General features: G+C 42.5%; 1 protein-coding gene across 1 annotated transcript; it reads right to left on the reverse strand.

The window, feature by feature from the left end:
- Nucleotides 1-255: 255 nt before the first annotated feature.
- LOC134404858 (progonadoliberin-2) lies at nucleotides 256-3,678 on the reverse strand. The gene is made up of 3 exons (XM_063135806.1): nucleotides 3,541-3,678; nucleotides 3,368-3,451; nucleotides 256-314 (listed from the first exon to the last, which is right to left on the reverse strand). The coding sequence occupies exons 1-3, from the start codon at nucleotides 3,676-3,678 to the stop codon at nucleotides 276-278; spliced, it is 261 nt and encodes an 86-aa protein (XP_062991876.1). The 3' UTR covers nucleotides 256-275.
- Nucleotides 3,679-27,006: the final 23,328 nt, after the last annotated feature.

Genomic DNA, 27,006 nt, shown 5'->3' on the forward strand with positions numbered 1-27,006 from the left:
ACAAATGCATACAAATGTGTGTATGTAGCAAAATAAAGTATTTTAATCAACATACTTTGAGTTTTACAAGTGCAGAAAGAAAACTTCTCACAAGTCTTCTTTCCAGCCGGACAACATGTTTACATGCTGGGAACTTGCGTAACGACTGCTACAGTGTTCATGAGAATTTCATAATGGTCTGGGCACGTCACTTCTACAAGCAGAACAGATTACGTTGAAGACTGGTGGGCCATGTGCTTCAATGCAAAACATTTCGGAGAATGTGAAAAGCGGCGTCATTTTTTCTTCTGAAGTTGTCTTGCTAGCATGTCAGCCTGTTAAAATAAAAGTATCAACACATCGCCAATTAATAATAATAAATAATAATACACAATAATAATTATTACAATTTATTTCTTACCCGCCTCTCCAATTGAATTGAGTAATGGAAATGTTAGGAACAACATCAAGCATAAAATACATAAAATACTGATTAAAAACATAGTATACACTGTTAAAAACATCCTAAAAGCATACTAAAAGCATCCTAAAATTCCACTGGATAGGCCTGCCAGAAGACATCAGGCTGTCAAGCTGATGAGTCTCCTCCGGCAGGCTATTCCACAGTCTGGGAGCAGCAGAAGAGAAGGAATCAAAGGAACCCTTTTTCCAGAATGAAGTTGGATCTACTGAGCTCCAAAATGCATTATTTAGCTGGAGGTATTCGTCTTACTCAAAAACCTCTAGATGTGTTGCACTACAACCCCGTTCATCCCCAGCAGTGGATGATGGCAGTGCAAAACATCTGGAGTGTGCTGGTTTGGGGAAGCCGGTAAGCAGGTGCATGGATCACTTTAATTAATATAATAATAATAATAATAATAATAATAATAATAATAATAATAATAATAATAAATTTATTTCTTACCCACCTCTCCATTCTGATTGAGGCGGGGAACAACAGTAAATATAAAATACATAAAACTGAATTAAAAACATAGTATACATTAATAAAAATCCTAAAAACATCCTAAAATTCCACTGGATAGGCCTGCTGGAATAGATCAGTCTTTATAGCTTTCTTAAATGCTAAAAGACTATGAAGTTGACGAGTCTCTTTCGGCAGACCATTCCACAGTCTGGGAGCAGCAGAAGTGAAGGTCCTCTGGGTAACACTTGTCAGCCTAACTTTGGCAGACTGAAGTAGATTCTTCCCAGAGGACCTGAGTGTGTGGGGCGGATTGTACCGGAGAAGGCGATCCCGCAGGTAATCTGGACCCAAACCATGTAGGGCTTTAAAGGTGATAACCAACACTTTATACTTAGCCTCTGGTGATGATTCACAGTGGAATGTGTGAACTCATTCTATTGAAAAGAATTGTGCTTGAAGCAACATGAGGCAGCATGCTTCGGTCTGCGGTGTCTGATCTGTGAAGAGTCATTTGTACACACGCAAGCTGCCCTTGATGGTACCATTATCAAGGAGGTAGGTCTCCGCTATCACAGAGGACAGCTCCAGCGACAGCTCTTAGCAGGGATGCTGAAGTCATCTGCACAGATGCTTGGCTCACACTTCCCTGTTCCCTTTGGGCTTAGCTGCACAGCAGCTGGAGGGAAATTAATTTTCTCAGAAGTCATATATTTTAGGGTGGTTTGGTCTTGAATTGTCAATTAAGACCTATTAGCTTTGTTTCAGGTTTATTGGGCTCCACAATAAACTTTTTAATAAGGGTTTGTCTAATTCACATGACCGTTGGAAATGTAATACACCTAATGCTTCCTTTATCCATATGTTTTGGCAATGCCCAATAGTCACCTCCATTTGGGAGGAGGTCATAATATGGATAAACTTTCTATTGGAGCACTCTTTAATATTGAATGATGTACACGTCCTCCTAATTTTTTTACCGGTTTCTTGGAAGCTAATGTAACATTGGAAGGACAAAAGTTCACCTCCTATAATGCAATGGATTGAGGACCTAACATCATCATCATTATCATCATCATCACCATCATTATTATTATTACATTTGAATGGGTGGTATACAGGCATGACATGCAAATGAATAAATACATGGACACTTGGTCTACTTTTCTTGATGCTTATGCATAATTTTCTGTCCTTGTTTCAGAATTTTGTATTTAATGGAATACTGATATTTCTTATGTACGTAATGTTTTGTTTTTGTTTTGTTTCCTTTTCCTTTCTTTTCTACATGATTTGTTTCGTTCTGTTTCATTAACATCACAATAAAAACATTAATAATAATAAAAAAGGCCCATTAGCTTTAGAAAAGACCCATTCTTGGTGGAAAGGAAAACTGCTAGAACCGGTTTGTTGATTTGGATCAACACAGATGCTGGAAAGTTTGGCCCCTCCTTGAGGGCGTGGCTATCGGGGCTGTTATGACGAGTGCCCATGCTTCAAAAATTGCCAGTATACCACTGGCTATTGGACATAATAGCTGGAGGGAAACACAATTTTTAAGCTTCCTAGACTGTCCTCTGATCTGTGTAGACCTTCCTTCCCATGGTAGACTGAGGCCGTAGCTAGACCTAAGGTTTATCCCAGGATCATCCCAGGTTCGTCCCTGCCTGAGCGCTGGATGCCCTGTGTGGCACTTAGATGAACAGGTTTGACTCCAAGACAATCCTGGGATAAACCTTAGGTCTAGCTAAGGCCTGATACTCTTAAGTTTGCTGACCTCACTTTCTATTTCCTTCTTGTACATGCTCTTGCCTTTCAGAGAAGAGACCCTCTCTTTGGGTCTCCCTCCAACTTGGGTTGGGGACCCTTCTATCCAATGTATTTTTCCTGCAATAAAATACAAACTTTCTTATTTCTTTGACCTCCAGTGTGATTTATCCAGGGTGAAGTTGTGCTTTTATATTGTATTTTATATCATGTTTTTATACTGTTAGTTTTATACTTTGAATGGTTTTAATTTTGTGAACCGCCCAGGGAGCTTTGGCTATTGGGCGGTATAAAAATGCAATCAATAAATAAATAAAGTGTGCTCATTCAGCTCAGCCTTGTCAGGATCTTGTGGTTCTGCTAACAGCTTGTGAGTTTCACAGAAATGCACTTTCCATCTTTACACAATTTGATGTCATTGGGTAGGATCCAACTGCTGGTTCCCAGCTTGTGTGCAGCTGGCCGTGCAAAATAATGACCAGAATCATGACCTGCCACTTCCACAAACTTGCATTTCCAGTCATTTGGGGAAACGCTACATCACTGCCGCTGACATGGCTGGTTGTGCATGTGCTGGGAACCGGTGGTGGCGGCCGCCAGCATTAGGGCACCATTGGATCCTAACAATTGTCCTTAGGGGAAAGTAGTGAGTTCAGAAAGGCTCCAAACCTTTATGGTAGTACCATTGCTTACCAGTAGACTCTTCACAATTTTATCTCTGGGGATCTTCAAGTAAGTGCAGTCTTCTCCATCACACAGTTTGATATCTTCAGTGACCTGGATTGAGAGGGAAAAGAGAAAAGTGGGCTCGTGTAACTCAGCGGGGTTAGATAAATGATATTGGCTTAAAGACAGCACCAGTGTACCTCTGGACTCTGTGGTGAGTCAACCTCTCTCTTCCCACCAGGGTACCAACCGTGGGACCAGTGCTGAGCTTTGGACAGATGGATGCTGACTGAGAGCACTAGGCAGAAGAAAAGCAGGACGGACCTTTGGCATGCCATAGTGTTGTCTAGAGCCCCAACGTCTCAGTGAAATCTAGAAGGAAAGAAGGAAGGAAGGAGAGAACTAGAATGCTCTGCAAGGGTAGGAATCCCAAGGGATTCTTTTGAAGTCCTGTACTATTCCTATGGTTAGCAGGACTGCCAACAAAGTCCATGTGTTACATATGTAATACAGACATGAAGACAAGCGCCATGGTCCTGTCCACCCATCTGGAGGGGCTCTGGTCCGGTGAGGTCGGTGGGTATGTGGGAAAGGGCCTTCTTGGGATGGCCCCAACTCTGGACCATCTGGCCCTTTGTGTTTCAACTCTCAGAGGAATTATAGAGATGGTTCTTTTGTGTATGCTTTTCCTCTTAGGGATCCTCTAAACATTTCCATTACACAATGTGAACAACGACCAGGATGTCTTTTGCCCTATCCCCTGGAAATCCCACTTCTAAGAGAACCACAAGTAATGTGTTAATATCCGGAAAAAGCAGGATCTCCCAGTGTGTAAACTCAGCATTGCACAATAATTCACCACTAGATGGCACTGTCTCAATATGTGAACAGAGCAGGCTAAGAGAGGAAGTATTCATTTCAAACCATGTGCTCCAGCCGATGTAACTGAGCTCATTGCAATCCCCAGAAAGAAAGCAGAAGAGCAGAAAGCCCTGGTAAGGCAGCGGGCTTTTTAAAAAATGTAGAGAAGCTCTTAGTCTTATCTCTTTTTTTTTAAATTGCTTAGCAATCCCCCTCCCCTTTTAACTCCACTTGTGTTTGCTTTATTTATTTATTTATTTATTTATTTATTTATTTCATTTCTTCCTTTTTATATTTTTCTAAGCTGCTTCAGGGGGAGGGGTCATCTTGGAGCTGAAAAGTAGTATGAATAAATCAATAAAACCACTAAAATAACCTCTTGCTTATCTATAACCGCATAGGGCAAGGCAAAGATTGCCTTAAGATGCCTTAAGACTGAGACTGCGTGCAATGATATCATGGCAGAAGCAGGGCCGTTCCTGAACTGAAGACTGAGTGTATCCACACTGACAAGTAAAGGGTTTGCTGTACACTTTTATAAGACAGGCGGCACAGTTTCTTCAAAGGTCAGCTATATGACAGAGGCTTTGAGAAGGATGAAGTGTTCAAACTAGACCTCTAAGAAAAATGTTGTTCCCCGCCTCAATCCAGAGGGAGAGACGAGTAAGAAATAAATAAATAAATAAATAAATAAATAAATTATTATTATTATTATTATTATTTATTAAATGTCTAAGGCTGCCAAGGAATGTACCACAAAAGATTGCCCCACATTGTGGCAAAGGCGGTTTGTACATCATGACGAGTGCCATTTTTGGAGCTGCAGAAGAAGGATTTGGTAAGTGGCACTGATATAAAGCAGTGCATTAACTGTGATCATAAATGTGCGACATGCATAAATGGGAAGGCCACCAGGCCACCATCTCCAAGAAAAATCAGAAGCGCTTAAGCAAGCCTCTTGAACGGATTCACACTGACCTGAGGGTGGCTGAATGTGGTCCTATTCAGCCACCCTCAGCTGGAGAGAGCAGATACAGTCTTTTATAGACAATGTTCAGGGATGATGAGAGTTGTAGTCTAGAAACATTTGGAGGGCCACCGTTTCCCCACCCCTGTTCTAAAGCCTGATTCAGATGTTACTATCTACTCCATGGGAAATCAATTAACTTTATTCTATCCGTCTTCAACCTAGTGCCTCCCAGATGCATTGGACTACAACTCCCATGATCCCCAGCCAGCATAGCCAATATTCTAACACGTCCGGAAGGCACCAGCTTTGGGAAGGCTGGTGTAGTCAAAACAGCACACCCTGAAGCCTCTCACATGTAACTCATATTCATCAACTGTTGGTCTTGCTTCTCTCTTTCTTTTCCCTTCGCTCTCTCCCTCTAGACTTCAGTTGCAACCTCCTCAGGGCCGTGACCCAAAATTTGGGCTTACGTAATGACCTAAAGGATAAACGAAGCAATAACAACCTTTTAAGTGCAGTGGAACACTTAAGAGCACACGAATTGGGAATCCACTGCTCACATTTAACTGCCTGCAGCTAAAACAGAGCACCCCTGTTTCAAATGCTATGCGCCAATGCTCTTTCCCGCCATGGAGATGCATGTCTGTACAGGAACTTGCACTGGTTTAAACATTGCTAAGCAGTAGCTGAATATAATTCATAGACGTGAGCAACGAGCTACCAGGTGGTGACAGCAGCCCACCAGTACCATACACCAGCAACCGATGGCAGATATAGCTCAGGGCAGAAGATGCCCAAATATTGCCTAACCAAACCTCATGTGACAAAATGTACCGTCAATTGAATGAGTGGACGTGGGAGCAATTTCACCCATTTCACATTTTTCACGATCTGGAAAAGCAACCTAATACAGCCTTGGGGAATCAGAGTACTGAAACATATTTGCAATTAACGTCTTTAGAACACATTCTGCCTCAAGGCAACGTACGGAATAAAAATGCATCTATGTCAAAAACAAATAGAAAAGAAATATAAAAAACCCACGCACTATAAAAACAAATCACACACACATACAAAACCAATTGTGGGATGCACTCCATCAGGGGAATTGCCTGGCACCTAATTTGATTAGTTTTGCCAGGTTGAGGTCCTTTTTTAATTTATCCCAGCTTTTAAGAGATTCTTGGTGTTTAACCTGCTGCCGTTGCATTTACAGTTTCTACATTTTATCTGAACTTTTTACTGGCTGCTTTATTTTATGTTTGTTATATTGTGAGCCACCTTGAATATTCTTAGATTTATAAGGCAAAAAGAAAGAAAGAAATGTTTAATGTAACACCACCATCATGAAAAGAGTATAAAAGGTCAGATCCATAGACATATTGGCAGTTAACCACCTTTATAACACATCCTCTCCAAGAACATACTGCCCAGTTTAACACTCAGCTGGGAAGGAACAAAATCATGCAAGTTGCTTGCAAGACATGGATTCTTAGAGAAGCTTCATAAACGTCTACTCACCCGCACTCAGCTCTTTCGCTCCTCTGCCTCTGTCCTGAGATTCCACGGATGCTCTGGGTATTTATACTATTCTCTGTGTGCTTCTTCAGTGGAAGCAGCTGGGGGGGCCAATGAGAAGGGGCTGTATGCTGACGTTGGCTCCATCGTTCACCTGAGATGCATTTGAGCCTCCCTCCTACCAGAGCGATGCTCTGCTAAGACTTTCTCAGCAATCTGTCTTCTGCCCTTTTCTCTCGCAATAGATGGCTTTTTAGTGAAAAGCTTTCATAGCAGCAGCTATGCAACCCCTGATGCATTCAGAAAAGGACTTGTAGTTGGTTAGATGGGACACTTGTCCCAGATGCTGCCTAATCTTAAACTCTGCCAACTCAACTTGCTCCATTACTGTTCTACGATTAAATGGCCATCGTTTAACAGACAATTCTTAAATGCTCACAAAAGGGTGCAAATGAAGAAGTTTCCTTAGTGTGCACCTCAGTGTGCTCACATTTATTCTTGGCTCTTTGCTTCGGAGCCTGCTAAGGATGACAACCTTTGTTCAGTCCCCTAAGGTGAGGCAATTTAGTTGCTAGGTATGAAAATAGGTGTGAGGGGAGGAAGAGGATTGGTGCAATGGTGGTGGCTGCTACTGTCACAAAGCACAGGTGCCTTCCTAAAGGCAGGGAAATCAACGTGAAGTTCCTAGGGAGAAAGGGGACCCAAGGTCTAATCTCACAAAGGTTCACAAAGTTTTTTGCTCTTTAATGAATGAATGAATGAACATTTATTAGTAGCCCTATAGCAAATACTACTACTACTTTCTTTATTGCGATCCATAGATCCGTAAAAAGAAAGAAACAAACAACAGACAAACAAACACAAGAATCAGACATGAAATCATACAGTTAGAGCTATTGTCAACTTTAGTCTAATACACAATGAGCTCTAATCTTAGCCGCCACTGTAAGAAATTTAGCAACAGCCAAAGTTACACTTGAGGACTTATCTTCCAACAGAAACTTAACATAAAATTTGCCTGTACTTCTGGACAGTTTGCTCAACAATGGGGTGATCATAAGATGGCGGGCCTGATTATAAAAGCTACACGACAGAAGGATATGCTCCATCGTCTCCACTTCCGTATTCCTACAGGGGCACCGTCGTTCCTGATACGGGACACCAGCATATCTGCCCTGAAGTAATTCAATAGAATAAACATTGCATCTGGCCTTGGAGAAGGCAATACGATATTTAGCCACCGACAAGTTCTTTAGATAGTCGGCCAGCTGAAGAGGCCCAACGTAATGAACGTGCAATGCACTGGGAGAGCAAGAAACATGAGAGCGAGCGCGTAAGTCGCAGAAGGCTATATCCCACAGTCTTTGTTTGACAGTTTTAAAAGCAAAATTCAAGCCCAGATTAAGGAGGAGGGAAGAGGAGAGACCTATTGAAGCTGCCTTCCTGGCAAGAAGTTTAGACCAGCTGTTCACTTAGTTGTCCTGAGCCAGACAGGGAAGCAGACCTGAGCCCCTCCCAAAAAGACTAACTTCCATCCAAAATTTTAAGGCAGACCACCAAGCCCTAAGCGAAAGAGAGCTTTCCCCGGTTTCCAGCAGAAGTACAGAATTAGGGACACACTTTGGGAGTTGAAGAAGGGTCCTCAAAAACCTTGTCTGCAGCCTATCTATCTCAGATGTTAATCCCCCTATCCAGATATTGGAGGCATATAAAAGCTGGGCTGCAGACTTGGCATTAAACACTTTGATGGCAGACGGTATAAACATTCCCCCTTTAGTAAAGAAAAAGCGTGTTATTGCAGCTGAACTGACTGAAGCTTTATTAAGGGTAGCCGATCTATGGGCACTCCAGGACAGGGTATGATGGAAAAGCAGCCCCAGGTAAGAGAAAATTTTTACCTGTTCCAAGATATGCCCATCAAGAGACCACCGACGTTGAGAAAATCTATTTTCAAAGACCATGACTTTAGATTTCTCAAAATTAATTTTCAGATCGTTGGTCAAACAAAAGTTGGAGAATTTCATTAAAAGATGTTTCAAACCAAGTCTAGAGCGGGAGAGAATAACAGCATCGTCTGCGTAAAGTAAAATAGGAATTTTCCTTGCGCCAAGTTTGGGCAAGTGTCCTTCATGGTCAAACAGGGCCTCCTCAATATCATTTATGTATAAGTTAAATAGTGTAGGTGCGAGGATACAGCCCTGTCTTACTCCTCTAGACATAGGAATTTCATTTGAAAGCTGTCCCTGTGTGCCACATCTAACTTGCATCCTGCTGTCGCTGTATAGAACCATTATAAGATTAAGAAGTCTTTTGTCCACCAGGATTTTATCTAATTTCTCCCATAGTTTAGTTCTAGGGATGGAGTCGAAAGCGGACTTCAGATCCATGAAGGCGACAAACAGTTTGCTACGTAGAAACTTAAGATGTTTCTCGGCTAAGTGAAAAAGAATCAGACCATGATCAGAAGTGGAGTGATTCTTTCTAAAGGCAGCTTGGGCCTCCGTGACAACATTATTGGCCTCGAGGATGTCAGTTAGTCTATTAGATAGAAATCGAGCATAGAGCTTGCCTATTATTGAGAGGAGGCTGATAGGTCTAAAATTCCCAGGATCCTTTGGATGTCCCTTTTTGAATATCGGAACCACAATTGCGTGTCTCCAACTGTCAGGGATTTTGCCAGATTGATTTATAATGGTAAAAAGAGCGGCTAACAAAGGGGCCCACCAATCCTGATTGATTTTAATAAATTCAGCAGGGATAAAATCTATGCCGGGTGCCTTACCCCCTTTAAGTTGTTGGATTAATTCAATCATTTCCTCCTTAGAGACTGAATTCCAGGGGGGGAAGGAGGAGAAAGTGACATCCTGCATATCAGCCTGAGCTGATTGTATAGTGTCTGGGTCGGTAAAAATGGCTCTGAAATGATCCTCCCAGACCTGAGCTGGAATTGTGCAACTGGGTGCTTGGCAGTTGGATCGTAAGGCGCCCGACACGATCTGCCAAAACATTTTTGAATCATTATTCAAGGAGGCATTTAACAGCAAGGACCAGGAGTTTCGTTCAGCTTGGCGTCTTTTTTGGGCTATGAGGGACTTATATTGCTTTTTTAGCTGAAAATAGGTCGAAGGGAGATAATTGCAGCCCGATTTTCTGTAGGTTATATAAGACTCCCTTAACTCATTTTTCTTCAGGTAACATTCTCTGTCAAACCAAATAGGGTCCTTATAGATCGTAGGGGCAGTATTATCTGGGCCTGACCTGCCTGCATGAGTTAAAGCATCTTGGAAGGAGTCGATTAAATCATCATATGCTTTTATAGAGGATGCAGCCGATTCCTTTCACAAAATTGCTGATCTTAGTCGAATTATTGAATCGGAGTTTAATCTTTCTTCTAGAAGACTGCTTAATTTATCAGACCATTTTACCCTTATTCTGTGTGGGCACTCGAACAGGACATCAGTTAAGTGGGTATGGGGTAGTCTTAAATTAGGAGTTGGGGCACATAAAGTAAGGGTTAAAGGCTGGTGATCGCTACAGGTTCTTGTACCTATATAAAAATGATAAACTAACTGGACGGCATTTCTAGATGCCAGCCCATAGTCTATTGTGCTTGAACCAAATAAATTTGAGAAGGTAAATTCACCTGAGCCTTCCCAAAGGTCCACCCCATTTAAAATAATTAAATCTAGACTGAGCTGAAATTGAGCCAGGCAAAAACCAGCGTAATTCAGAAACTGATCTTTTGAGTTTCTGTGTGGAAAATTTCGATTTTCCCTAAGTTCACTCAGGATAGGGTATCTTGCTTCTAGATCGTTGTTATTGGAGCCAATCCTGGCATTAAAATCACCCAGAATATATAAATATGCATCAGGGAACCTAATAATTTGAGTGGATAAATAGCTCTCTACTTTATGCCAGAGTTTCTTGATCTGCTCATTGGATTTAGCAGGAGGGATATAAACATTCACAAAAATAAAATGACTAGCATTAATTTCCAAACAAATTCCAAACGCTAGTTGTTCACAGTTTTCCAATTAAGTAACCTTAGCTATCAGTGAAGAGGACACCAGAATGGCAAGGCCACCCCTTGGACGACCTTTCTTATTTGCCCGGTGAGCATTCAAAGAGTATGAGGAAAATCCATTAACAACAACAGTGTCCATGGCCCAGGTTTCCTGAAGCAAGATTACATCAAAGCAAGAGATATATTGACAAAAGCAGCTATCCCAATGTTTGTTCGCCCAGCCCGCAATATTCCAGGATATGATCCTGAGGTAGGAATCACCCTGGGGCCACTGGCATCAATCCAGAGGGGTAATCCCGACCAGTGATCCATCCATGTCCCTCTGAATGCAGCCATTCCTCTTTGCTGTCATATGGTTCGATGGAAGCTGTGGGTCGGAATCGATGATACTGGGCGATATTAACTCTGATGTCGGCCCTACTTGATTAGCATTAGGCAGCCCTCCAGACAGCTGTGACAGTTGGCAGGATGGGATGGATGACGTCTTGCTCCCCACCGATGTATGCAGCACTCCTGGATAGAGGCACAACGTCGGACGAACGTTGTCAACTTTCACAGGAGTGTCTTGACCAAGAGTTATCAGGTCTTGCAAGGTAGTGATGGTATGTTGCCCTTCAACCAAGGGCTGAGCACAAAAGAAATCGACCACCCCCAAATGAAGTGAATCGGGAGGCAGTTCCTGTTCCAAGATGAGGGAGTCGGAGGGCCTGCTCGGAGATTGCTGGATGCTTTGAGGCTGGTCTTCACACAGTGGGCAGGAAGAAGGAAAAAAGCTTTTGTGTGGTAAATCTGCTTCTTCAGACACCGCAGTTGAAAAAGCCATGGATTTGCTGCTACTCCGTTTGGGGGCATTAAACTGCAGCTGGAGGATAGAATTAGAGCGGCTTTTGATGGATATTAACGGTTTAACCTGGAGATCTTTAAAAAGCCGTGATGGGTAGATCCCCACAGTGTGCAGAAAAAGTTTTTCCTTCATTAGTAAATTTGGGGTGGTAGGTTTAGTAAACTTCAATAGGTACCTCTTATAAACAGGTGAAGAGAAAAGTAGTTCCACAGCCAACAAATATGATGGCTGAATATTTAGCAGCCATTTGAGGTTTAAGTTAGCACTTTGAACCGATCCCCAGAATGGGTGTTGTCCTCCATGGGGATGTACATCTATAACCATCGAGCAGGGCTGAAGAACTAGGCCACCATTTTTTCGCTCTATTATTCCGATATCTAGTCCACTATTGGGGGCTGTAGATAAACAGCCTCCATTATTGCAGAGAGGTTCGAATACTGGATCTAAACGGGGAGGGCGGGGTGGAGGTTGAGCCTGGATGCCTTGGCAGAGAAGCTTTTCTGGGAGCCATGTCAACAGTTTATTTAAAGAACTTAGCACAGTTTCTAAGTTAGAACTAATCAATTGGAGTGTCCTCGCTGTTAGAAAACATTGCTCAGCCAGTAATTCAAAGGAAAAAGCTTCACTTTGGGAGTTTTCCGTGGATTTGCCAGTTGGCTGGTTTGTTTGAGAAACACCAGCGTCTCCTAAGATAGACTCACCAGTAACTTCGCCTCCCTCGGCCAGAGGAGCGTATCTGTTAGACAAAGTGATTTCATCTCTCGGAGAAGCAGCAGAGACGGCATGAGGAGGCTGCCGAACAATAAAACTGTCGAGCCTGCACTGTTTGGCGCGAGGCGCGTTACTTGCATTTTGTGGAGGTGATAAAACTCTTTTCCTTCTCATGGTCAGCCAAATGACCAAGAGGTAAGCAAGCTAAAAAAGTCCACCCTACTAAAAAGTTTAAAACCCCTTTCAGGGAGTGGCAACTAATACTCGAAAGCTGCCAAGTGTTAATTAAATTCTTGGTAAAAAGCAGTTTGCAGTTCAAGGAAGGAGGCAGCACATCAAGAGCTGCAAAACTGCAAGCTGGAAATGCAGAGGCAGTAAGAGCAATTAAAAACAAGTGAAAGAGTAAAACAGTAAAACAATAAAACTGCTTAAAATAGGTCAATAAAACAGTAAAACTTCTAAACTAAATTATATGAGTCACGGAGACTCACACAGCACTGCAGCCTCCAATGCCATTTTCCCGGAAGTCGAAAAACCCTATAGCAAATCGTCCTCAGGAGAAATGGGGGTGTGCAGACTTCAGGCTTGTGGAACCCACTTTAGGTTATTTATTTATTTATTTATTTATTTATTACATTTTTATACCGCCCAATAGCCGAAGCTCTCTGGGCGGTTCACAAAAATTAAAATTAAAAAAAAAAATTTTTTTTTTTACTCTAACCAGAGGTCCACCAACGCCAGGTCATCATCATCTCTCTTTTCTCTTTTTTTGACTGATGTGACTAACAGAATAATTGTGACCTTTTCTTGTTGCCATAATCCTTTAACTTCAATAGCCAGCGGTGTATATTTTCCTCTCTTTTCCTTTTCCACAACATTTTTTGTCATTAGGTATTACTATGTCAATGAGGTAGGTGTGTTTTTCTTTTCTGTCTATAACTGTTATGTCTCGTCAGTTGCAGGGTATTGTTTCATCCATCTGAATTGTTCTGTCCCAGTATATTTTATGATCTGCATTTTCCAAGATTGTTTTGGGTATGTTTGATGAGGTTGAATTTGATGGCAAGCTGTTGGTGAATTATTTTTGCAGCTGTATCTTGTGTCTGTCATTATTATTATTATTATTATTATTATTATTATTATTATTTCTCCCCCAAAAAGACACAAAGTGGCTTACAACAAAATGATGAAAACATACAAAAAATAAAATAGCTAAAAACATTTTCCATTAAAAATACCAAAAACATAGTAAAACAGCTAAAACATCTTTACAGACCATAACTAAAATAACCGATGCGTTAAAAGAATCATATGCTTTCAAATGCCTGGAGATATAGATGGGGAAAAACATAGAATTAAGGAACGAGGGTGCCTCTGAGCACAAGTTCTGCCCATGAAAAAAAAAATTTCAGTACCAAAACAAAGCTCAAAGTCCGGTTACCCAAAAATCCATTCCTGGTCCCACCACCAAAGTTTCTTACATTTCAACAGCCCAGTGTGTGGGGGCTGGTAGAGAAAGCTTTGCTGTTGTTCCTGCTGTTAAAAAATGGGAGTCAGAAATCCTTGATCAATCAGCCCTTCTGCCTAAATGACCCAGTGTGCAGCGGCTGTAAAAACAGGCATATTCCGTTTTGGGGCTCATTAGGAAGAGAACTGAATATAAACTGCCCATATCATAAGGACTTTATACAAATTCACGGTAAGACCACGTTTGGAATATTGTGTGCAGTTCTGCTCAACCAACCTCAAAAACGATATTGTAGAGCTGGAAAAGATGTAGAAAAGAAGAACCAAATTTATCAAGGGATGGAGCAACTCGCCTATGCGCAAAGCTTACAACTTTGGGCCCTTTTTAGCTTCGAAAAAAGCCAAATAAGGGGGAACACAATTGAGTTGTGCGTGCATCAAAAGTGCATTGGGGGAAGTTTTTCTCCCTTTCTCATAATAATAATAATAATAATAATAATAATAATAATAATAATAATAATAATAATAGAACCCGGTGGCATCCTAAAAAGTAGGGCTGTGCACGGACCCACCCGATCTGCAAATTGCAGATCAGGCCCGCTCCGCCCTGCATTGATCCACTAGGGTCTGCTCTGTTCCACTGCGGAGCTCCGCAGCGGCACCAGGTAAGGCCCCCTCCCTCCTTCCTTACCTGCATCCATCACGTTCTGGCGGCAGCTTCAACTGAGCCCGAGAACTCAAACAGGAAGACCAGGCCGTGCGGCCTGGTCTTCCGGTTTGAATCCTTGGGTTCAGTTGAAGCCGCTGCCGGAACGTGACGGACTCAGGTAAGACCCCCCTTACCTGGCTCTTCCGCCGTCGCCACATGGGCGGCGGCAGGGCCAGGTAAACCCCCCTCACGCACACCACTTACCAACCATCGGCCAGGAATCAACAAAGCAGGACATGGTGCAACAGCACCCTCCCACCCATGTTCCCCAGCAACTGACGCACACAGGCTTATTGCCTCGAATACTGGAGAGAGCACACAACCATCAGGGCTAGTAGCCATTGATAGCCTTTGTCGCCAGGGATTTATCCAACCCCCTTTTGAAGCCATCCAAATTGGTGGCCATCACTACAACTTGTGGTAGTGAGTTCCATAGTTTAACTCTGCACTGTGTGAAGAAGTCCTTCCTTTTATTTGTTCGGGATCTCCCACCAATCAGTTTCATGGGATGACCCCAGGTTCTAGTATTTTGAGAGGGAGAAAAATGTCTCCCTGTTCACATTCTTCACACCACGCATAATTTTGTACACCTCTGTCTTGTCTCCCCTTAGCCTCCTTTTGTTCCCCCCTCCCCCCCACATTCCTACAAGGTCTGTTCCTTCTCAACATCCCAATTTAGAGGGGGGCGTCGGAGAGGGAGAAAACCTTTTCGTTGTAGCCGTGGTTGAAAATTGGGAGTCTGAAATGTTGCAGACCCGCTGCAAATCACACAGAGAGCTACCAGTAGACCCAGTTGATCATCTGCCCATCCTGATGTGTAAGGTACCAGTCCCATCCCTATTTATTTATTTAGACATTTGTATCCCGCCCTATATCACTGCGATCTCAGGGCGGCATACCAATAAAATTATACAACAATATAAAACAATAAACAGCTAAAAACAAATTAAACCATTATTCAAGACAATACCAGTGTAACATTTTAAAGCAGTAAAACTAATTAAAACAGTTAAAACAGCCTGCAAGCTTGGTGAATTTAGCCATCAAAGGCTTTTTAAAAAGCTATGTCTTTATTTGGCACTGGAATAAAGTCAGAGTTGGTGCCAGTCAGTTAGCTTCTTGGCAGTCTCCTTATCCTCCTTTAGTAGTCCTTCGTCATACAGTGGGCCAACTACTATCTAGCTGGTTTCTTCTGTCCGATGTATCTAAAGCTGGGGTGCAGAATTTCAGGCCTTGGGCCAACATCCTGGTGTCCCAATCTGGCCCTACCTGAGTCCCCAGAAAGCCATGCCTCCTCCCCCTAGCCCCACCTGCTTCACCCTGTCATAGAATTCTTTACATGATCAAGAGATTGGACATGACCCAGGTAGCGTTCGCTCGCCAATTGCTTTATTCAACAACACAGAAAACATGACGTTGCAACGGAGTCTCTTAGCATGCCGGCCAATTTGCGTCTGTCTTCACTGCAGAACATGTAAGGTAGGTATCAGCACCTGAACTGATGTTTTCAGGAAGGGAGTTTGATGAACGCAAGCAGAGAGTTGTGACCAGAGATGAAGTTGTAGACCTTATTGACAAATTGAAAATAAACAAATCACTGGGTCCAAATGGTATCCATCCAAGAGAGGGTGACCATATGAAAAGCAGGACAAGGGCAGGGTCTTGCTATTTACTGTTTTACTCTGTACAGCACCATGTACATTGATGGTGCTATATAAATAAATAAATAAATAAATAAATAATAAATAATAATAATAATAATAATCAGTTGCATAGAAAAGGGAATTTCAGCAGGTGTCCTTTGTACGCATGCAGCACCTGGTGAAATTCCCTCTTCATCACCACAGTTAAAGCTGCAGGAGCTATACTACAGTGACCAGATACAAAAGTGGGCAGGGCTCCTGCAGCTTTAACTGTGGTGATGAAGAGGGGATTCCAGCAGGTGCTGCATGCATATAAATGACACCTGCTGAAATCCCCTTTTCTATAAAACTATTAAAGATATAGGAGCCCTGTCCTCCTTTTCATACGGTCAGCCTAAAGAGAGCTCAAATGTGGAATTACATGGCTACTAGTTGTGATGGATGTTTGTTACCTCCCAATGCCACTTGCGAGGTTACACCCACTGTTACACTGAGGTCCTGCTTGTGGGCTTTCCTTAGGCACCTAGAATCATAGTAGAGTTGGAAGGGGCCTAAAAGGCCATCAAGTCCAACCTCCTGCTCAATGTAGGAATCCACCCTAAAGCATCCCTGACAGATGGTTGTCCAGCTGCCTCTTGAAGGCCTCTAGTGTGGGAGAGCCCACAACCTTCCTAGGTAACTGGTTCCATTGTCGTACTGCTACGACAATGTAGCAGTGGTGACCACTATGAGACTAGAATCATAGAATAGCAGAGTTGGAAGAGGCCTCTAAGGCCATCGAGTCCAACCCCCTGCTCAATGCAGGAATCCACCCTAAAGCATCCCTGACAGAGGGTTGTCCAGCTGCCTCTTGAATGCCTCTATAGAATGCTTCCCTTCTTCATCCAGTCCTTGGGGTGGGGACCATTTGCAGCTCTGGCTCCAGTAGCAAAATGTTTGGGGCCTTCCCCACTTTCTGTATGAATGGAGAAGACCCCCATGGCTGTCCCAGCAAGGTTACTTGGTTCCTGAGGAAGCACCAGAGGCACCTCTCAGAGATGGTTGAAAGCAATTGCACTTTAGGAGAAGATCACTCAAATGAGCTGAATATTCTTTTGTGTTGCTCCATAAATCAGATGTGTGTGTGTGCTCCGTTCAGCAGTCAAAATGCAGACTCGCAGCTCTTTGACGAAGAGAAAGTGAGAGCATGATCTCTCTCAAATAAGCTGGGTTAAACTAATATTGCACATGTCCAGGTAAACAGAATGCTTGTAAATTCATTTATTTGATGGGCGCAGGAAAGGTCTATGGGGCCTTGTGGCTATTTTTATTAGCACCATCTCTTTTCAGAGACCTCCCAACCCTTACTTTAAAATTCCCTTGTAGGAGCTTCAGCTGAGCATGTCTAAGTTTATTAGGTAAACACACCTTTTCTCTCTCTCCCCCAGTTCCCACAGAATGGAAGGAATCCATACAGGATTCTTTTTCTGTTTCCTTTAAAAATTGTATTTTTAACATGGTGTGTTTATTGTTGTTATTATTAGTTTTAATCCTATCTGCTGTTCACCACTCCGTTGTGCCCCCTCAAAACCCGAGGCGTCATCACGTCTCGGCTTTGCCAACCCCAATGCGAAAACCCAAAATTTGTCATGGGTCCAAATTCGGATGCGTTGGTTCTTCTTCGGAAAGAGACAAAAGCCAGATTCAAGGGCTGCTTTTCTTCAAGGTCCTGATGTGGAATAAAACAACAATGAAGGGGGGGGGGTGTTCAACCTCTCTCTTCTTGGAGAGTTTTCGGGGCGGCATTCCGGTGGAGGGTCCAAACTATCAAAAACACAGCGTATTTTAGCTTGTAGTTTTCACCACCCATACTTACACTTTTGGAAAGGCATTTTTGACCTTTTAGAACGGGGGAAAAAACCACACAGGAGTCAAGAAAGCACCCATGGATCGGTGGTTGAGGAAAGGGGCGGGTCCATCCGGAGAACTCCAGAGCATTGGACTGGGATCACAGCTGGGCCAGATTTGACCACCGGGGCTGAGGTTGAACATCTCTCTATGCCTGTGTTCAGCAGTTGCTGGGGAACATGGCCATGAGGGTGCTGTTGCCCTCATGCCTAACTTTATGGGTTTCCCAATGGGACATCTAATTGGCCAATGTGTGAACAGAGTGCGGGACTAGATGGACCCCTGGCCTGATCCAGCATGGATGCTCTTGTATAGGTGGTGCTGCAGACAAAGCAAACTGATCTTGCATTGATCAGCCCGTTCCAGATGGGGAAAAGTGATTACGCAAAAAAGTATTGGTTGATCAAAGCAAGGTTGCTAGATTGGCATTGGAAGGTGGGCACTAAAAATATCAGCTTTGTGGAGCTTCGGCTATTGGGCGGTATAAAAATGAAATAAATAAATAACGCTTCAAAAAACTATTTATGTATTTCTTGCATTTATATACCACTCCATAGCTGAAGCTCTCTGGGCGGTTTACACTACCCCAACCGCTTCCACTTTGAATAGATGCACCCTAAGAGATTTCTCCGTTTGCACAGCCCGCTTCTCCCAGGTTAGGGTGTGTGTGTGCTGAGGGTGCCTTGCCTGACTCCCCCACCCTGACCCCAAATGTCCTGGATCCCACCCCCTCCAACTGATTTAATCTCTTTGAAAGGACGTGTTCCTCCAAAGGCGACTTACTCTTTACAGACAGGCACCTGGGAGTGTTTGAGATAGGAGTATCCCATCACTTCGACGTGGAGAGAGAAGACCCCCCCCCCGAGAACATAATCCCCTGCCAGGTGGAAATGGGACACGGGGGGTGGCAGTGAAAGTCAGGGCAGACCCCAAGATGGCAATACAAGCCACCCCCCCTCTCACGAGCCTCATGGTTCGACGGTGTCCTCATATAGACCGTTGTCAGGCCCGAAGATGACTGGAGGAGGGGACATCTCTGACCTGTCCTTTAGCAGCTTTCGGCGGCTCCTTCACATCAGCTGACAGGGACCAACTCATTTGCCTGCGTTCAAAATTTGCAGGTGGCCACAGCAGCAGAACCAAACAAACAAATCAAAAGGTGGGTGGCCCAAGAGAAACCCTTTAATGGTCCATTCCTTTGCTGCTCTAATTATTATCATTATTATTATTATTATTATTATTATTTATATAGTACCATCAATGTACATGTAATCCAGGCCTTACTTCTTACCTTTTCATTATTATTATTATTTATTGTAAACCACCCAGCTCTCTGGGTGGTTTACAAAAGTTAAAAACAGTGAAACTTAAAACAAATATACAAAATTTAAAACCATAAAAAGCATGAAATACAGACAAAAAGAGACAATATCCATTAAAAACAACTATTCTGGGGTCAATTAAAAAAATGCATATGCTATTAAATCCTTTAAATGCTCGGGAGAGGAGAGAAGTCTTGACCTGGCACTGAAAAGGTAACCATGTTGGTGCCAGCCAAGCCTTGTCAGGGAGATCATTCCATAATTTGGGGGCCACCACTGTTGCCGTTCTCTGAGCTTCCCTTGGGAAGCTCCTTCCCTACCTGGAGGAGGACCTTAGATGTTGAGCGTCGTGTATGGGTAGGTTCAATGTCGGGAGAGGTGAAGGAAAAGTGGGATATAGTGGAATACAATTTTTAAAAATCCCTGGGCACTGTCACTTACAAGCCCCCCCCCCAAAGAATAGGAGGTTGGCCATGACCTCTGTGCCTTGCTGATAGCAAGGCAATTCTTGCACAGACTGATAAATCATCCCTTTGCAGGAGAAAAACCAATACAACCTCAAAACTCACACATCTCTCTGGTTCCATAAGCCATCCCGGTAATGTCCCCTTTGACCTTTCCATGCAAAGCTTTGGTTTTCTCAGCCGAATCAAGCTCCGGTTCCCATTTGCATGGAACCCTGTTTGCATTTTGTACATTCGAAGGCCGGTCTATTTCCCTGGTGAAGCGAACATCTAGAGGGTCACCTAAAGTTGGAGTCGGCTCGCAACCCGTTTCTATCAGAGCCCTGGGGACTTCTCATAAAGAAGTTCCCAACTGGGAAAAAGTAATGCTACAACTCAATGCAAAGTTTGGAAGAAGTGAAAATACACGACCAAAGCTTTTGTTTCGTTCTGTTAACTTCACTTTCTCCCTCAATCTTTTTCTTTCATGCCTCAGTCTTTAACCAATCTGCCTGAAATGTCCAAGGGCTGCGTTATGAACTCCAATACGTTTTCATTAGCAAATAAAAATTATTCAAAAAAAAATAAAGTAAATTGGTGTTTTTTTTTAAAAAAAAAGAACGCATTCCACCAACTACAGTAGAAAGGGAATGAGAAAACAGCAATCATTAACCATCTGTCAGGGATGCTTTAGGGTGGATTCCTGCATTGAGCAGGGGGTTGGACTCGATGGCCTTGTAGGCCCCTTCCAACTCTGCTATTCTATGGTTCTATGAAAATATGGTATAGTGGTCTATAGTATTTTTAGAAACGTTGGGCACAAACGCTTGCAAACACGTTTTCAGAAACACTTTTGTGAGACTGAGGGGCTTCTCTTTCCTGTTCACTGCCCTTTCTCCCTGAATCTTTAACCAATCTTCCTGAAATTCCCATGTTATGTAAAATAGACATTTCTTTCTGGCACGTGGAAATTCCAGGGAAGTTGGTAGAACCCTTTCAATTGTATTAAGACTAGAACAACCCACACACCCCTGATTTTCATTTAACCTTACTGAACTTCTCATTTTACTGATCACGGAAGTCATTCTTCCCTTTTTTAAAATATATATTTTTTTAAATTTGCAAATATAACAATAACAAGCAGACGGAAAACAAGACGGAAGCCTCTTAACAGTGAAGCAGGAAAAAAAAGAAGAATGTGTCATAAAGCATATCCATACATAATAAACATTTTTACAACTTTTTTCTTTTCTTTTTTAAATTTTTCTTTTTTAATACATCCAAATACAACAATACAATATAAAACAATGCCACATAATACACAATAATATAAAGTAAACAATTGATAAACATATTCTAACTTAATTCTCTTTAACATAATCATAATTAACATAAATGTGCTACCTCCAACCATGGGATCTTATTGATATTTCCAAAATCTCATTACTTCTTCTGGGGGTCTTTTCCCTCTCCCCTTTAATAATACAAATTCTAAAAACTGTTTCCATATTCCTTCAAAATCATTCATTTTTATCATTCCTCTTCTAACTTTTATGTTACATGTTAATTTATCAATAGCAATATCCCATATTTCTTTGTACCAATCTTCTATATGATAATCCCCTTGAACCTTCCAGTTCCTAGATATCATTAATCTTGCTGCTGTTAACAAATTCGTTATCAATTCTTTTGTCTTTTGATTACAATTCAATTCTCCATACAGTGATAACAATGCCACTATAGGTGTCTCTTCAATCTCCATTCCTAAAGTTTCTTTTATCTCTTTAAACACCATTTTCCATTTTTACAACTCTTAAGTAAAAAGATTATAATACAAATAATTACGATGCAGATAATTATTGAAACAAAAACATGTCAAGTCTGATTCCCATACCTATTATTCCAAAACTGAACAAAACATGCCCACCTATCCCTATCCTTTGTGCCTCTTAAAATTCCTCCCCTTCTTTGTTATATAGTCAGACATCTTATCCATAATTGCAAGTTCAAGACATTTACTCAGCCATATATTTTCCACTGGAGATTATTATTATTTACATTTATATCCTGTCTTTTTCCTCCAAGGAACCCAAGGCGGTGTACATAAACCTCCTCTTCCTCCTCTCCGTTTTTATCCTCACAACATCCCTGTGAGGTAGGTTGGGCTGAGAGTCTGTGACTGGCCCAAAGTCACCCAGTGAGCTTCCATGGCTGAGTGGGGACTAGAACCTGGATCTCCCAGTCCAACACCTTAGCCACTACACCACACTGGCTCTCAGTGATGTTTTCTACCTTCTGGCCCAAATAATCTTAGCTGCAATTATCATTATTTTAACCAAGAACTTTAAATTACCAGGGATTTCATCAGGAATAATCTGAAGAATTATCAACATCAAGGTTGGTCTTAATGGGTGACCAATTATATCTGCGATGGTTCGAGTTATCTGAGACCAATATATTGAGGCAATACAGCAATCCCACCACATATATTTAAGATTAGCAACAACTACATGGCACTTCCAACACTTAAAATAATTAACAGACTGTATTTTATTTAAATGTCCTGGTGTTAGGTACCATCTTAACATTAACTTATACTGGGATTCCCGAACTGAGAGTGAATCTCCATCCATTCACTCTCCTAGCGGGTCTGTTGAAATATTATTATTTTATTATTATTTATTACATTTATATACCGCCCCATAGCCGAAGCTCTCTGGGCAGTTTACAAAGATTAAAAAGATTCGATTAAAAAGACTGAACATTAAAAATCGATATACAAATTTTAAAAACAAAAGCATAAAAACAGCTAACGTTTAAAACAATGAAAGCACATATCCAATCATTAGTAAGGTTAACTATCTCTGCTACTGTTAAACTTAGTTGTACTGTACCCTCCTTTATTTCCCATAAAGCATGGGTCAAAAAGAACAAGACCACCATACTGGAACATGGCGGCCATCTCAGTAATCATTGGCTGCCTGGCAAAGTCTGTCTTCATGCAGCTGGCATTCGGCTCCTGCTGGACTTTTGCCAACTCTACCAGCAGGATGAAAGAGAGTGTTTCTGGAGAGTGGCTGGGAATTATTATGGCCCTTAAATATTTGTAGAGTAAAGTTCGGTTGTCTCTGGGCATGATCTGCTGGGTCTTGGGATCTGCTGGGTCTACACCTGCTGTCCGATGCTTCTGGGAGAAATCGCCTGCGTCGTCCTTGAGAGCGCTGCCTCTGTCACTGTCAACACTTGACTGGCGAAGTCTGGGTCAACAGCCCTAGAATCATAGAAAAGTAGAGTTGGAAGGGGCTTATAAGGCCATCGAGTCCAACCCCCTGCTCAATGCAGGAATCCACCCTACAGCATACCTAAAAGACGGTTGTCCTCTTGCAGAGTGATGTGTGGATCCAGTGAGATCTGGTAGGGATTTTCCCACCTGGGCAACAGGGCACTCTTGTCCACTGAAGAACCTTGAGGCAGACCCAGTCTTTGGCCGGAGGTCATGGCAGGGCTCGTCTGGGTGTCTTTAATCTGTGAATGAGAACCTGGAATTACTTCATTAATGCATGACCATAGTCTTAATACTTGATCATCTGTTAACTGGAGTTTGGTGGCCTGAATTTTGGTAGGGGGTGAACTGGGAAGAGTCATTGGTTTACCCATGAGGATTTCATAAGGACTAACTAAAGTCTTTCTTTGAGAGATTAATCTCATGCTCATAAAGATTGCCAACTGCTCTTGCAAACTAGAGTAATTATGCCGCTAATCATGGCCTTATCAACTGCATATAGCTCAGACTACACAGAAGGTACAGGCTTGCCCTTCCCTGGAAACATGGTGTGCCCTGATATCCTTGATACTCCCTTTTCTTAATTGCAAAAAGGGATTTCATCAAATTCCAAGACCCCCAGGTGATCAGGCTGGAAGTTTGGATTTCATGAAGAGGAATTAGGGGAACATACACACCATGCTTTGCAGCAAGGTCACAACACATTTAGGGCATCAAGAAATGCTTCATATGGTGAGTAATATGTTTTAGAGTTTTATTTACAGAAGAGCAAAGAAGAAGGACTTAACCAAAGCATGTTGGACTGTATAGTGAGGCAGTTAGTTAAGAAACATGCCTGCAGCAGTTATAATTTTTTTTAGCAGACAGTGTTTAGCAGAAAATCTTGAAACTTCAGTGTAGATCAGCTAGCTTTGTGAGGTGTCTGCATAAGCTGGCCAGACTTATTAGGACACCCACTTTCTAGAGACCAATTTGACCACAATAGTGGCAATATTTCTAGGGTGGTTTTGCATTTTGCTCACACCATGTTCTCATCCAACACCTTTTGCTATGTACCAGATTAAAACTCTTCTTCTACCTGCCCCTTTGCAAACTAAGCCACAAATCATTCAGCTTCTTTCTAGCTGTCTTAAACAGAATTTGAACATTTTAAACTTTTAGCAAAAGGAGATCTAACAATATTATAAAGATTACACATTTGGGATTCAGAACCCAGGGGTTTTCCATCTGGACTCTAAAATCTAGATACGCTAACAGCTAAATTGGCAGGCATTTGTATTCTCAATAATTAGGCTGCACTTTCACCTTAAGACATACATATAAGACACAAAAGGAATCTCAACATTCATTTACACTTTTAAGGGATTCTTAACCATTTCCCATGCATTTTCTGTATCAGGCTGGGCAAAGGGGTACATGAACGCCTGCTCAATTTGGCCAGTAACATTATTGAGCCACAATGAGTTCTTTGAACGTTTTGGAGTCTTTTCGAATATTTGGGTCAAAGACAATTGCAACACAGAACAGATAAAAACCCAACACTGTTCGTTTGGCTGCTTTTCAGAGTCAGTGAGACCCCCTCCTGGGATTTTGTGTGCCTTTTTAGACATCTCTAAAATATATCTGTGGCTGATCTATTTTAGACGTTGGGCTTCTAGCATGCCCTGCAAACGGAGGATTTCATCTCAATCAAAGCTTCTAGACAGCAGAAACTGTTTAGAACCAGTTCTATTTTTACAGCCATTTGCAGGTCCTGGCCCATAACTTTTGTACATATACACCATGGGTGTCAGCAGCAGTTCTGCTCACTTGATTCCTTCGACCCATTTTACTGACCTGTCTGTTGCCCAGCAACATCAAATCTCGTCTGCCCCTCCAATGGACCAGGCTGACTTTTCTAAGTCTGCTTTGCTGGGTCTCACAGAGGTCCGGACCCACGGTGTCACCCAAAACAGGAGGCTAAGCCAATAGGGATTTCAAAAGGTCTCTTACCTTGGGTGCGTGCTGGAATGGCGGTCCCCAAAGTGCTTCTACCTGTGTGGTTCTGACGAGCTTTGTCAAATCCCAGACGAGCCCTCCCCAGGTATTGATATGGATTTCCAAGGCACAGACAAGGAGACTAGTGAGACACTAGCAACAGCATTATTTTCCACAGCAAAAGAGAGTTAGCAAAGCGGTGGGCTGAACCTCAATAGGAGAGGGAAGGCCCAGAGAACAGTGACAGCAGGCTTTTTATGCCGCGAAGTAAACAATCTCAGTGCAAATTTCTCTTTTCTGTGAGAACTATTTAAGTACATTCTGAACTCAGCCTTCAATATTAGAAGCCTGTGTTCTGTTCATTCCAAATAACAAGTTTGCCTGTCAGTTCTTATACTATACACTGTTTCTGCACAGAGCTCTATTATGGTTTCACATGCGTAGTTCAACATAACGTAACAAACTCCATTTTTAAGTTCCTTCAGGTACAACACAACCTCCATTTTGAATTTAACTTGCGATAAAGACTCCATTTTGCATTTCCTTCTTCAGCACCATCGCTAAGCTGAGGCATCCCACGTAGGGGATGCAGTCTGCGTGTAATAGAGTTAAATCAGCCCGCCCGCCCCATGTAGAGGCAGGCCAGACTGCTAAGCCCCTGAACTTCAAGTGTAGCATTCTCCACGAAGGAAGAGCTGTCTCTGCTTGCAAGGGCACCTTCACTGGCCTGAGACATCCCATGAAGGGAATGCAGGCTGTGTCTTACACAGTTCTAAGTCCAGATCTGGCCCAAGGTATTTTGCTGTCTGAAGCAATCCCCATAATTGTGCCACCTGACACAACCCAATAAAACATGATTACGTCATGAAACAATTAGGTCGACTTGTGCCAGGAGAGGGATGTGCAAGCCTGCTTGTGTCCCCGTACCTCTGCCAGGAGGACCTGCAACCCTGTGGACTCTCTTGGACCTCTTATGCTATCCTTCTGGGAAGGCTGTCTTGGGTTGGGATGTAAAGTCGCGTATTGCAACCGTTCCGCTCCTGCCTAGAACGCCCCTTAGAGAAAGTGGTGGCAGGGGATAATGGATCTGTCCTATGGCGGTCTTGCTATAGGGTGCCCCAGGGCTATAGTTGACCCCCATGCTTTTCGACATCTACATGAAACCGCCAGGAGACGTTAACCAGAGGTGTGGGCTGAGGCATCACCAATGACACCTAGCTTCACCTCTCCTTCTCAGCTGGGGCAGAAGTGAGGGAGTTGAAGCTCTGAACCTGCACACGAGCAGAGGAGTGGGCTGGATGAGGAAGCAATTAACTGAGATTTAACTAAGACAAGACAGAAATATTATTTGTAGGTGGTTCATCTATCCGGTTAAGTGACAGTCACCCTGTTCTGGAAGGGGGTTTCAGACTTCCTAAAGGGTGAGGTCTGCAGGTTGGGGATGATGATGGATCCGTCATCATCCGTAGAGGCACAGGCTACCTCGGTGGTTCAGAGCACCACCTGTTAAAGGGATGTCTTTAGTTCTTTTTAGTTCTTTTAAATATTATTAGACACTTAGTGATTTTAGTGATTTTCTCTCCTGATGGTTTTAGTTTAGTACATTTATTTCTATTGTTTGAAACTTGGCTAGTTTTATTCTGTTTTAATTTCTTATTATTTTAAATGTTTTATACACTGCCTGAAGAACTTTGGGTGGGTTAAAAGTGCAGTAAATAAAAAGAAAAAAAATGAAATAAAATAAAATAAAACACAACTAAAATACAAATGGAAATTTAAAAAAACCTGTGACCTCAGTTGTTTTGGCCTACAATCCCCCATCAGCTCCAGTCAGCATAGCCGATGGCAGGGGATCATGGGAGTTTTAGGCCAAAACAACTGGAGCTACTCCTCCCTGGCCTAAGCTAATGAAAAGCTACTCTGAGCCACAGAGGGAGCCTGTGCCTCTACGGGCAACAATGGATTCATGACCATCCCCAAACCAGAGACATCACCGATTGGGAAGTC

This window comes from Elgaria multicarinata, chromosome 10, assembly GCF_023053635.1.
Source record: "Elgaria multicarinata webbii isolate HBS135686 ecotype San Diego chromosome 10, rElgMul1.1.pri, whole genome shotgun sequence".
NCBI classification, from domain to species: Eukaryota; Metazoa; Chordata; class Lepidosauria; order Squamata; family Anguidae; genus Elgaria; species Elgaria multicarinata.